Raw genomic sequence first — 12405 nt, forward strand, 5'->3', positions numbered from 1 at the left:
AAAATACTCCTTTAGCACATATTTATCTAGGGGTTACTCCTTATCTAACTGATAACTAAGACCTCCCAGGGTTACAGAGAAAGTTGTTATTACGATGTAGACATGTTGCTGGTTGCACAAACACCTGCTTTTCAAGTTTCCCTTTAACTTGCTGTTGGGATTTGTTTTGGGTAAGTTTACAACACTAAAGCACTAAGCTGAATTCACCAGGGTGCTTCATTGTGCCTCCTGGACGGGCCACATCACCAGCAGCCCCTTTTCACACAACCTCTAAAGGTCACTTATCTTTTTTAAAAAAAAACAAACAACAGCTATGTGTTGTAACAAGAGTTTGCACAAACAACACATTGTTTTTTTTTTCAAGGGAGGACAGTCTTGTTCAATGAGACCTCTTCATTTTTTTAAAAAAAAAAAGTTTATTTTTACAGCTTCCAAGGCAGACAGATACTGTAATGATTGTTTAACTTTGATATAAATTATTTTTTACTCTGCCTGTTAATTATAGCTGTGATCTGTAGCAGCTGGCAGGGCGACAGACTACAGAACAACAGCTGATGTGTTTGTTTAAGATAAGAGAGCAGCAGATAATCAATCCTAACCTCATCAATAAACTCTGGAGATAACAGGCAGGGAGAGAACAGCTCCTTCTGAAAATACCTACAGATAATAGAGTCACAGAGATGGAACGAAAGGAAGAGCTGCAATGCAATCATATTAATTTGGTAAACTGAGTGTTATAGTTTAAATGAAGACAAAGCAATTTTCTCACCATACAAACACTATCAGTGCCACAGTACTGTAAATCTTTAATAAACACATAGTGCGTACATGTTTATATTTAAGGACAAAATGTCACACTGGCTGAGTTTGTGCAAAAAGACAGAAGACACCAAGTGTAAAAAACAGAAACTCTGTATCATCTTTTACAAAGAGAAAAAAATCTAGTGTTTAGTAAGAGATCCTAAAATTACCAAAGAAAAAATTATATTTTTCATAAAAATCTTATGTACAGCTTCCTTCACATATTTCATTTCTTCTTCAAGACATCTGACACATATATGGGTATAGAAACAAAGAATTAGGGGTACACGGTTTGTCTGAACGAGAAGAAGTTCTGAATGATATATTGAACATTTTAATTGGGAGAATTATGTTGGGTCTTTTGGGGTGAATCGCGTTAACTTGGGAGTTCAGCAAATCCTTCAAAATGCTCACATTGAAAGAGAAAGGTTGAGTCTACTGAGCTTTTAGTGCTCACACGAGAAGGGGGTATAAATAGATCTGGTTAGGGGACAGGGTGGCCTGTGGATCCCTATAAACCACAGCATCAAAAAGAGTCCCCATAAATCAGGACACAGTCCAGTCCAGCTACAGTTCAAAGTCTGTCTCTTCCTTCTGGATGCAAAATGATAGATTTCAGAAAATCTGTCCCTGCTAAGGACTCACTTCTGATTTCAAGCTTTCAAAAATATCCTGCTGAGGCTAAGACACAGTTCATAGTTTCACATAAATCCAGGTGTTTCAAGGCATCAGATGAAGAAATACAAAGGAGGAAGCAGGATCAGATAGAAGAAGAAGCCAGTGGGAATCATCCTGACAGCCGATGAACGATACCAGCGTACCTCATCAGAATCATCTGGAAAACAGAAACAGGAAAACTGTCATTTTGAGTAGAATTAAAGTTATGATTTGTTATCATTCTGTGTCTCAAAAGCCTTTTCACTAACTGTTTTATGGCCTTATTTTATGTTCTGTAGTTGGTTATTTTTTAAGGCCCTGTTTATTACAGAAAAAAACACACTTTCTCTCAAGAAGGCTCATCTTACACACAGCATGGTCACTTTAGTTTTCACCCAAATCTGGCTTTGTACTGCACGGTGGTGTCTCCTTTGTTATTTCTTGGGTTAGAAAAAAAGATGAAGAGTGGATTGTACTACTGACAGGCTAAAGAACCAACAAATATATTTTCTGCTTTTAATACTAAAAACAATTCGGGAGGGGAAAAAAAAGCAGATACTTGCAGAAAAGGCATGAGGCGCTAACAGCAAAAAGAGCTGGAAAACTGCACAATTCTTAGATTAGAAGATTTAGGATGTCTGTATGTTCAGCAATGATAGGCCAATTTATCCAAAGTGTTGGCTTTAGGCTATTTAGAAAGTTGGCTACGGAATTTTGAAATAATGGAGCTCATGATAAATAAAATAATCACTCAAAAAGCTGCAACTACTCATACCTCAAAAAAAATGTTGGATAAGCTTTATCTTAAAAGTGCTTACACGTTGTCATTGTTTGTGCTGGAGTTAAGGAGAAAGAATGCATTGCCTTGAGTTGTAAATGAGTGGGTGGGGTGCGAGTTTGAATACGACACTTACACTTGAAGGGAATTGTTTTTGTTGTAAGTCTGAAAAAGTGTGAACGACAGTTTTCAAACTGTCTGATGGCCATCAACAGCTCATCCACACAGAAACAAAAATAGCCCTCGCTTACCTGATCATACATCTAAAGGACTGAATGAACCACATGGAAATATACAAATACAGTCAAGACACGCGGGCCCTCTAGATTCTGAAGAAAAGATAAACCTGGTCTGAACTGCAGCAAATCTCTATTTAGTCCTCATTGGATCTTACCGCAGTCTTTATGGAAGACGTTGGCGAAGCAGTGCAGCGTGCCATAACCACAGCGGCAGTAGGAGCAGCCTTTTTGAACCCACTCGCCATGAGGAATCAAACCACAGGTCCTGCACACAGATGACCGAAATTAAAACCAGTCCCAAGCACTTGATTCTTTAAGATATTTAAGATTTTTTTTTTTAAACCAGTGACATAAGAACCATATTGGTGATAATTTCTGGTCATAAAACAGTCAGAGACATTGAAGACACATTCTCAAAGTCTAAGTTAGATTAGACCAAGTTGGCTCAACCAGTATAGTCAATATTAATTTGCATTTTAGAGTAAGTAGAGCATTATACAGGAGCACACATCTAATATTTTTGTATTCGGGTTTACCTGATTCGTTGGTCGTACTCGCAGGTTCTCCCGGTGAAATATGGAGGACAGGCACAGAAGCTGCCCAAGATGCAGGTTCCTCCATTCTTACAGCAGCTTCGACTCTGTTCAGCACCTCAAAAAACCCAACAAAAACAGACATTTTAATGGGAACCAACAACAAATCCATCCAGGTCATTTAAAATCTACCCTGCATCCAATTCCTCCTGTATCTGTAAGTCACTTTGCAGAACAACTCCACGCCAGCTCCTCTGTTTCCGATCTTACCAATATCCTGGCGGTCTGCTGTTATCTCTAACATCTAAGGGCACCCTGCTACTGCTCTTACCACCTTTATGCTTTCCATGTATGAAGGCAGGAATGTGTTCCATCTCAGAACAAAACTGCGTTTCTCTGCTACTTCTGTAGCAACCATACAGAAGAATTAACAGTCCTGTAATTAGTAATGGAGGTCTTTACTTTTCATCTCTTACATGAGCTTTTCAGAAATATTGATCATTTTAAGTGAGAAAAGAACAACAAAAGTGTGATTAAAGAAGAAGAAGAATTAGATACAGAATATGGAGCTTGTGTCTGCAGAGCCATTAGAGATATGCCTTTTTCATATGAACACCAAACCTTATGTATGCATTTCATATTTGTCACAGCATGATAAGGTTTCAGTTAAACTTTCTCACATGCCAAATATTGCAGCTATTTCCAGGTAAATCTGTCTATATGCTAGACCTGTAAGCTCCATTACAGGTATTCAGTCCAGTATCATTAATTATACTCAATATATAAAGTTTTCTTGTGTCTTAGTTTTTCTGATTGTCTTTCATGGAGTTTTCCTTTAACAGATGAACTTAGACTTTCTGATTTTAAATTTTGTAAGATTTATTTTGTGTTTTAATTTGTTGTTCAGGGGGCCACTGCTGTGCCCTCAGACCTCAGGTCAAGCATTTCTTTTTTACTGTATCGGTATCTGTGAGATAAACCAGAGTCTCCAGCTGGCAGCACATTCCTGTGATCCTCTGCTTCACATCAGCAAACACAGAGAGTCTGAACAAACCTCCGAAAATGGCAGAAAAACACTAGAAGTGAACCAACAACGGCCCACACAACCACACCTTTTAATTAAGGGGTTTGTTTTAGTATCTATTTGGATGGCTAACAATGAAAATTCATTTGAATTCATTTCATTTTAAAAGCTCTCACTTAAATCAGAAGAGAGAATATACTGTTTTTATTTTAAACAATTGGTTCTTTAATCAAAGACTTTATTTAATCTGAATAGATGATGTTGCCGATTACCAGTTTTGTTTTCACAGTTTTTCATATGATGTTTTATTTGAAGGTGTATGACAGCATAACACAAAACTTTCTGAGCAACTGGAAATATATCTTTAATGCATTACAAAAAAGAAATCCTAGGGAAAATTACGGAACAGCATCAGGTAAATTGTTTTAGGTAAACTGCTGAATTCTTTCCTTCATTGGTTTTTGGGGTTCGTCTCCCCCTTCTGTCTCCATCTGTGTGTGCATTACCAAAGTGTGAACTTACTGCTGGTTAGGCCGATGAAGGGCAGGACGGCGCTAGCGTCACGGTGTTTACGGTCCCCGTTGTTTGGTGACCTCACCTGGGTAAACTGACCCAGGAAGTCCTGGGAGGTCTGTGAGGATTTCGCCAAAGAAGAAGAGGAGGAAGCAGAGCTTGAAGGAGGAGAGGAAATGGAGGAGGAAAGAGATGAAGTTACTGGAAGTGAAGGAGAAGAGGTAACAGAGGAGGAAGGAAGAGCTGGCATTGTAGGGAAGGTGCCTTGAGTACTGCATTTGTCTCCTTTGCAACCTGCAAAAGAGAAACGCAACAAATTTTAAATTTTACATGTCACACAGAGCAAAGGCACATGTGAGCCAAAGAAACTGACCCATAAAATAAAATCAAAGGAGATTGTGGGGTATTGGTCTGACTGAAGTCCCACTAACATCAACATAAAGTTACAAACTGAAGTGAAAACAAGCATCAACCCTCCTGACAAGCAGACCAGAAGGTTCTGCAGCAAAGAAGTTCACTACAACCAGGCTTCTTTGCATTAGCTGACTCAACAAAACCTAAAACCCCAGTCAGAGATAAAGGGTACCACAACAGTGATTATCAACTTTCTCTTTTAAACTGGGCTCTCCGCTTTGGGCACATTCAAATAAAATGGGGAATTTTACACATCATGCAGTTCTTCTGTATAAAATGATCCCCATGAGTGCCATCTACTCCAATTTAAAAAATGCTATTATAGAAAACACAACAGTAAAGCTCAACACTGTTGCCAGTAAAACAGATTCACGCTGCAGAAAACTGTTAAAGTGATGATTTAGTGCACAGGGCAGTAAAATACACACTTTCATTTGAGTTCAATACTTTAATGCTGATTGTGCTCTAAGAGCTATTGTTTACATGAAACATTAAAAGTCACTGTGGGTGTTCTGTGCTCTAGCAGCTACAACCCCAGCCGATTAAAATCAATTATAACAACATTCAAACATGCTGTTCAAATACTGCCACAGTTCACTGACAACACAATACACAGTTTGAGCTGCTTTATGAAGTGGTACAACTTGTGATGTTAGTAAGGCATGGCTTAACAAGCTGCACAAATAAAACCCTCCCCCCAAACATTTTTGATCACCAGGAGCTCACATTTGTATCACATGAATTAATATTCTGAATCATGCGGCCATATAGGAACTGATGACAAATTAATGGAAGAAAAAAGTTAAATAAATGTCTCAGTAAAGCGCTACAGCTCTGCACTCCAAGTCTCTGCAGTCTACTGACATTAGGAAACACCATCCTTCTCAATTTTCTAATTTGGTGATCTGATGGTGGTGGTGTTGGTTTACACAATCAGTCCAAAAATCTTCTGTAGCCACTCAACCAGGTTGACAACTGGTGAGTTCAAAGGCCAAAGAACACAAGTTACATCAATTCTATACTTATGTAGCAGTCATGCTTTCTGGATCCCATCGAGTATAAAGATTTGATCAGAGGATAAAAGGCGATCACTTTATATTGATTTGCAATACAGATAAGCTGTCCCACTAAAGAGAGCGAAATTAACTACCTGAAAAGCCCCTGCCTTCCTTCATTACATTTATTAGAAAACAGACAAAAAAAAAAAGTAAATAAGTCGTTTTACATTTGACGAATAAAAACATGCAGGGAAAGGGGGGAAAAAAATCTTCCCTGGAGAAGGATTATGAACACATTATTGTTAAGCTACCTGTTACCAAAGACAATAAAGGGCTATTCCACTCTATTCTATTTTTTTCTCTTATATTCTATTCTAGACTCAGCAATCAGTTTAGGCAGTTTAAGGGAGAAGGAACCTGTGGTGGTGACCAATTATATCTTACACCAATTTAAAAGAAAAAAAAATAAAGTTTTTTGTTGGCCCTAAATCATAAATGGAACTCGGCCCAGAGTCCCAGAGACCGGAACTAGACAAGTGACTCCAAAGCACGGCAACAACATGACCCCCACAGGATCATAGAGCCACCAGATTCCCGCACTGCAGGGGTCAGAATTTACCAACAGTTTGTAATTGGGGAATTTTCCAATTCAATGTCACATTTTGTTCTTATTAGAAACAAAAAGCAGAAAAACAGACAAACAAGCACAGATGACTGTATGTTGAGTGTGATGATCAGACCTGAAGCAGACACAGCAGCAGCAGAGTGGACACACATGAAGGCGCAGAGCACAAACCTGGAAACAGATACATTTGGTTTAAAAGACGTATTTAAAAAAACAACAACAACAACAACAACAACAACAATAACCCCCCCCAAAAAAAAAAAAAAAAAAAAAAAAAACAGCTATTTTCACAGAGAGTCATTTGGACTTACTTGAGCATCTCCTTCCAATTCATTTTAGCGAAGTGGTGAAAAAAAAAATTAAAATAGTAAAAACTCCAAACCGCCTTCTTGATTTCTTGGCCGTTCTTCAACTCACAGTGGAGGAAAAAATACAATATAACCGCGAATAGCCGAAGGTCGAAAAAAATTCCCTGAAGTTTACGTTTGTAGCTCCAGAAGTCAGAGAAAAGTATCCATAGACATAAAAATAACTCAGACGCTGAGAACCTGAGCAGGTGCTACTCCAAAAGATATTCTAAAAACTCCCCTTTAAAGACTTCATAAAAGCTAAAACGCCGTATAAGAATCTAGTAAATCCTCCTCGGGCCTGAGTCTCCCCCTCGCAGTTTCGTGTCTCTAAAACTTATCTTCTGTCCAGGTGATTCTCCTGCAAGGGGGGAGGGGCTCCGGAAGCCACGCCCCCTCACGGCCGCTCTCTGTTTGACGTCTGGGTGGAGGTGAAGGTGGAATCAACAATACTGGGAACTGGCTGAAAGCTGTTCTGGTGGCCCAGAAAAATAACGTGTTTCCTAATTTAGTTATCAGGTAATTGGTTTTGTTTGCTGAGCTTTGGATGGAAGAAGAAGAATTAGATGGTTCTTACCCACGTATGTTAAGAAAAGTACAGCAATTCACTCAAAGCTACTTCATGTGGAAATGGGTTTTGTAAAATGCTTCACATGCTGCACAAAGAAAGGAAATTTTGGAGAGCCAGAATCTCTCATCTGTTCTGCACTGGGTATAAAATGAGCCCAGTGATTTTCATACTGGTGGTGATTTAAAAAAAAAAAAAAAATGAAAAGAATACTGGAAAAAGAAAGGTTAAATTACCCCAAACATAAAATTTATCTCCTAAAAAAAGAAATCTGCAGAGTAGCAAGCGGCTGTAATTGTTCAAATAAAACCTCACCTTATATTTGAACAAAAGGAACGTTTATGGCTAAAATAATATGAGAGGAAGTAACTAAATGAAAACTTTTTGAAGGTTTTCAGGTGTTGCTGAAAATGTTTTTTTTTTAAATTGACTTTATTTGGATGGTCCCCAGGACATAAAGACAGGTGCACATAAAGATTCACCAGTTTAACTTGATAAAAACATAACATATAGATAAAAGCCTTTTAGTTTAGGGGTTAATGTCTAAGAGAATATTACTAAGGTGACTTAATAACTGATTTTAAAGGTTTAAAATTGATTTAAAGTGGAAAAAATATTAGTATATAATGATTTTTCAGCGGTTTTTGGGAAGCTGACATTGAGGCATTAAAGAATTAAAGATCAAAGTACTTTTAACCATCTGTGGTTTAGTAGATTCAATTCTTTGCTCATATAAAACCTCACAGGCCTTCTTTCTTTCTTTGTTTCCTCCACCTCTCTCGCTGACATCCCCCCACTCTCTCACCCTGTAAATATGCATATTAACCTCACCTTCACATGTTAATGACCCTGCTCCTGAAAGGAAAACCACCTAAACTGAAACTTTCCTCAGTGCACAACAAGAACACACACACACACACACACACACACACACACACACACACACACTTCTGTATCACACTTTCTTAAGCAGAAACAAACATATAGAAAACATAGAAATCTGTTCTTGGTATAGTAAGATACTTAACTTTCCGCTGATTTTTGGGAGTAAAATACCTTTTTAATAAGTTTTATTTTATGGGTTTTCTAGTACTTTTAAATAATTTGGTGAATAATTCCAGGTTCTCCTAAATGTAATTTGGTAAATGTACAAAATAAAACAACTTAAAACCACTCCATAGATGCCCAAAAACCAAAGTCGCAGCATTAAATTTAATTGCAAAGAATGGCTGTATTATTAGTCATGAACCATTCATTTATCCAGGGGTAAATGCTTAAACAGATGTTCTGATTTCTTCTCAAAAACTCTGCTTGCATTGTGATGAATGGTTTCGGTGTCCGGTGGGTGAGGGGTATTCAGTGAGAGTGTAAACAGCAACCTCAGAGTCATATAGCTCTAAGTTCTGCACACTGTTTTTTCACTCTGCTCAGCTTTTTGGTGCATTTAATCTCAATTTAATCTTTTTTTAAATAGCTTCTTATGTCATTTCTGTGCAATGATATTTGTCCACACTTTGATCACAAAATGTTTGCCACCAACTTAATGGAGCAACAAATGCCAAAAATATCCCAAATGTGTCTGCTCTCTCCAGCTGCACGTTTGGGCTGAGGCACAATAAACACATAGCTTTGCATGTGTTGCTCCTTATAAATCAAAATGGTGAAAAAAATCTAATTCAAAGAACCTCAGTGATTTTAGAAAAGAAGAAGATTTGGAAGATGCTGAGTTTTCAGAACATGAGGCTTTTTGCCTTCACTGGATGGGACAGTGCAGACAGTTGTGTCGGGAGAGAGTGGGAGGGCGAATGACGCACAGAAAATGTGAAGGTTCTCTGTCATCCAGGTCATGGTAATCTACGGAGCTTCTCTGATGAGAGGTGAAACATCTTCAAGAAACTTAAAGAAGTCCATTCACTTTTCTTTCCCACCTCCTAAGATCACACAGGTAATGGTCTGGGGCGGACTCAAAGCCAGTATATGGGTCACCTGCACAAGGTGACCGGCTATGGTATGTAATCAGACAGTTTGAAAATGATGAGGAGTCTGGCTGTAACTCAGCTCCAAAACAAGTCCATCAGAGCCAGAAAGTGAAGCAATATGGATGTCCAGACATGGTACTCAATGTGTGGGCAACTTTTTCTCTCAGATACCTTCTAGAAATTCATCTGTATCACAAATTGTTCTCTGATCTAAATTTTGCTCTAATCCAGTAGCAACAATAAGAGCTACAATGTGTATGTGGACCCAAGATAGTCAGGGAAACACAGTTTATATGAATCAACACACAAATGTGCAAGTTGTTCTGTGGGTCTGAGTTGTACAGAGCAACATGAATCTGATCAGATCAGACATCATGTTTCATCTAACTTGCAAAGCAGCAGTAGAAAAGCTCTGTTTGTTGCCTGTATTAGCATTAGAAGCTAACAGACAGACTGTAAACACTGCAGAATGAGTTCATTTGAGTGACCTCCTAGTAGCAGTCACCTCACAGACAGCAAAGCTAGAAATCAGTTGAAATGTGCAATGACAGCTGGCATCAAATCTAGGGTGAGCAGAAGAATTTGAGTTTTTGGTTAACTTTCAGGAAGTTCATATAGTTTATTTATTTATTTGAAAGGTAACAGTTTCTTCTATGTTCTCCTAATAAATACAAAATGCCATTTTTTCCACTTGCAAGTCAAATGTCATTATAATGAAAGCTAAACTCCTAATATTTACCAATAATAAATATCGCATAGATTACATAAAGCATCTTTTTTTGGTTCTAGTGGTCACAGATGAAATAACCAAACTATCCAAACCAGTATTACAGATCTGCCCCACCCCCACTCCACTCACCTCTGTTAATCTGTCTCTTTGAGGACAGACGGGCAATCAGAAGTGGAAATGGGTATTTTGTAATCTGCGCAGCATCACAATGCAGACTGATCTCATGCTAATACACAGCAGGAGAGTCAGCAGCAGGAGGGGAAGCCCTGATCTGAACACTACAGGAAATCTGCATGTGAAAGCTCACAAAATGCAGGGAGACTCGGAGGGGTAGAGGGAAACTTTGCAGGCTACAAGTTTATCATTATATAATGATGAAGAGAAGCTGTGGAAGCCACCTCCTGCTGTGGAGCCGGAGAGAAAATAGAGCACTGAATTATTGGACACGCTTTTGTAAACTGCACTTGTGGCGGTTTCACAGTATTTGGTCTCTATTTGAGATAATAATGGCCATTCACGGAAAGTGATTTATAGGTTTAATATGAGTCTCAGAGAGTCTTTTATCCATCTTACCCATTCCAGACTGACCAGCAGTCTAATAAGAGATACAGATTTTACTTATTACTCCAAATTGAGTTCATTATTTATCACTTCCTTCTAATATTATGTTAAGCGCTACATTATTTATGCTTATTTATCTTTTCCACTCTCACTGGTGTGTTCTGTGCACTGTCTGCTGGGCCTGTACAGACTTCAGAGGCGAGCCAGACACTATTAGGAGTTCAAGGTACTCTGTCCTACATACAGATGAACCTCATGGAGACAGAGCAACATCTCCCTCTAGTGCCTGCTTTATAAAGAACAGTCAGCACAGAACTGAAAGTAGACGAGTGTTTTTTTCAACCTGGGTTTGTGCTTTTGTTATTTCATGTACCATCACAAGTTACAGCAAAAGTTTCCAAACACATTCAATAAATTGATTTTGCTCTCTGTTTGAGAATGCACTGATCACTGATGCACAAACCTAACAAAAACTTTAACACTAGTCACTAATCCCAAAGGACACTCAACTATGTTACTCCTCAGCACGAAAACACATTTGCAGTGTAATGCACTTGATTTGTTATGCAGTCTAAAGGTATAATGAGAAAGGCTCCACTCAATCTACAGCAGGCGGTGCTGGACCAAGGCCAGGAAGATCATGAAGGACCTCAGCCATCCCAACAACGGACTGTTCTCTCTGTTGAGGTCAGGAAAGCGATTCCACTCCCTGAAGACCAACACAGAGAGACTGAGGAGGAGCTTCTTCCCGCAGGCGATACGGTCTCTCAATCACACCACCACACAGTACTGACCCACACATGTGGTTTTTACACACACACTGGACATTCTGGACATTTGTTTACACTAGTGGCCACTGCACAACTACACTGCGTGGTCATCTAATCGAATCACTTTATCACTAAGTCACTTAAATAAATCACTTTAAGCATATTTGCACTGCACAAGACACTTACACATGTGGATTGCACAACCCTGGACATTATATTTCTTAATTACCATTTAGTACTTGTACAGCTGCTGTTATTGTTCTATATTTCTTCATATATTCTTATACATTTCTATATTGTGTATTTGTGTATTGTGTATTTTGTTGTACAGTTATTTTATTTTTAACTTTAATTTTTATATTTTATTTATTCTTTCCTAGTTAAATTCACCCTTCATTTTAATTTGTTGTTGTACAGTTACTTTATTTTTAACTTGAATTTTTATAGTTTATTCCTTCCTAGCTAAATTTACCCTTCATTTTAATTTTCATATTTATTTTCTATCCTATTCATAGTCTTTTTTTTTCTTTAGTTCACAAGCAGTTGTCTAAGCATTTCACTGCATATCTTACTGTGTATGACTGTGTACGTGACAAATAAAATTTGAATTTGAATTTGAATTTAAATCCAAGATGACCTTTAACACACTAAAACTCAGTTTGGGTCTCTCTTTTCTTTTCTTTCTTTCTTTCTTTCTTTCTTTCTTTCTTTCTTTCTTTCTTTCTTTTTACTTTTAATGATTTCTCAAAATACTTTGGATAAACTTATTTCAATTTCTAAAGACAGAGATTTTGATCTGTACACATGAACCAGACTGATATCAGTCTTGACCGCTCACTCTCAGGAAGAAACTAAAATACTGAAAATG

General features: G+C 38.0%; 1 protein-coding gene across 1 annotated transcript; it reads right to left on the reverse strand.

The window, feature by feature from the left end:
- Positions 1 to 459: 459 nt before the first annotated feature.
- On the reverse strand, positions 460 to 7337 carry tdgf1 (teratocarcinoma-derived growth factor 1). Its single transcript, XM_084932562.1, has 6 exons — positions 6894 to 7337; positions 6698 to 6753; positions 4555 to 4839; positions 3012 to 3126; positions 2631 to 2740; positions 460 to 1636 (listed from the first exon to the last, which is right to left on the reverse strand). The coding sequence occupies exons 1-6, from the start codon at positions 6914 to 6916 to the stop codon at positions 1530 to 1532; spliced, it is 696 nt and encodes a 231-aa protein (XP_084788688.1). The 5' UTR covers positions 6917 to 7337; the 3' UTR covers positions 460 to 1529.
- Between the last annotated feature and the right edge of the window lie 5068 nt (positions 7338 to 12405).

The sequence above is a fragment of the Perissodus microlepis genome, chromosome 7 (genome assembly GCF_051167445.1).
Source record: "Perissodus microlepis isolate ML-2025 ecotype Zambia chromosome 7, ASM5116744v1, whole genome shotgun sequence".
Lineage (NCBI taxonomy): Eukaryota > Metazoa > Chordata > Actinopteri > Cichliformes > Cichlidae > Perissodus > Perissodus microlepis.

Coding starts and splice junctions, on each gene's coding strand:
- tdgf1 (XM_084932562.1), bottom strand. CDS start 6,916: ATGAATTGGAAGGAGATGCTCAA. Junction 6,754..6,893: donor AATTGGAAGGAGATGCTCAA/GTAAGTCCAAAT, acceptor ATCTGTTTCCAG/GTTTGTGCTCTGCGCCTTCA. Junction 3,127..4,554: donor CTTCATCGGCCTAACCAGCA/GTAAGTTCACAC, acceptor GGGTTTTTTGAG/GTGCTGAACAGAGTCGAAGC.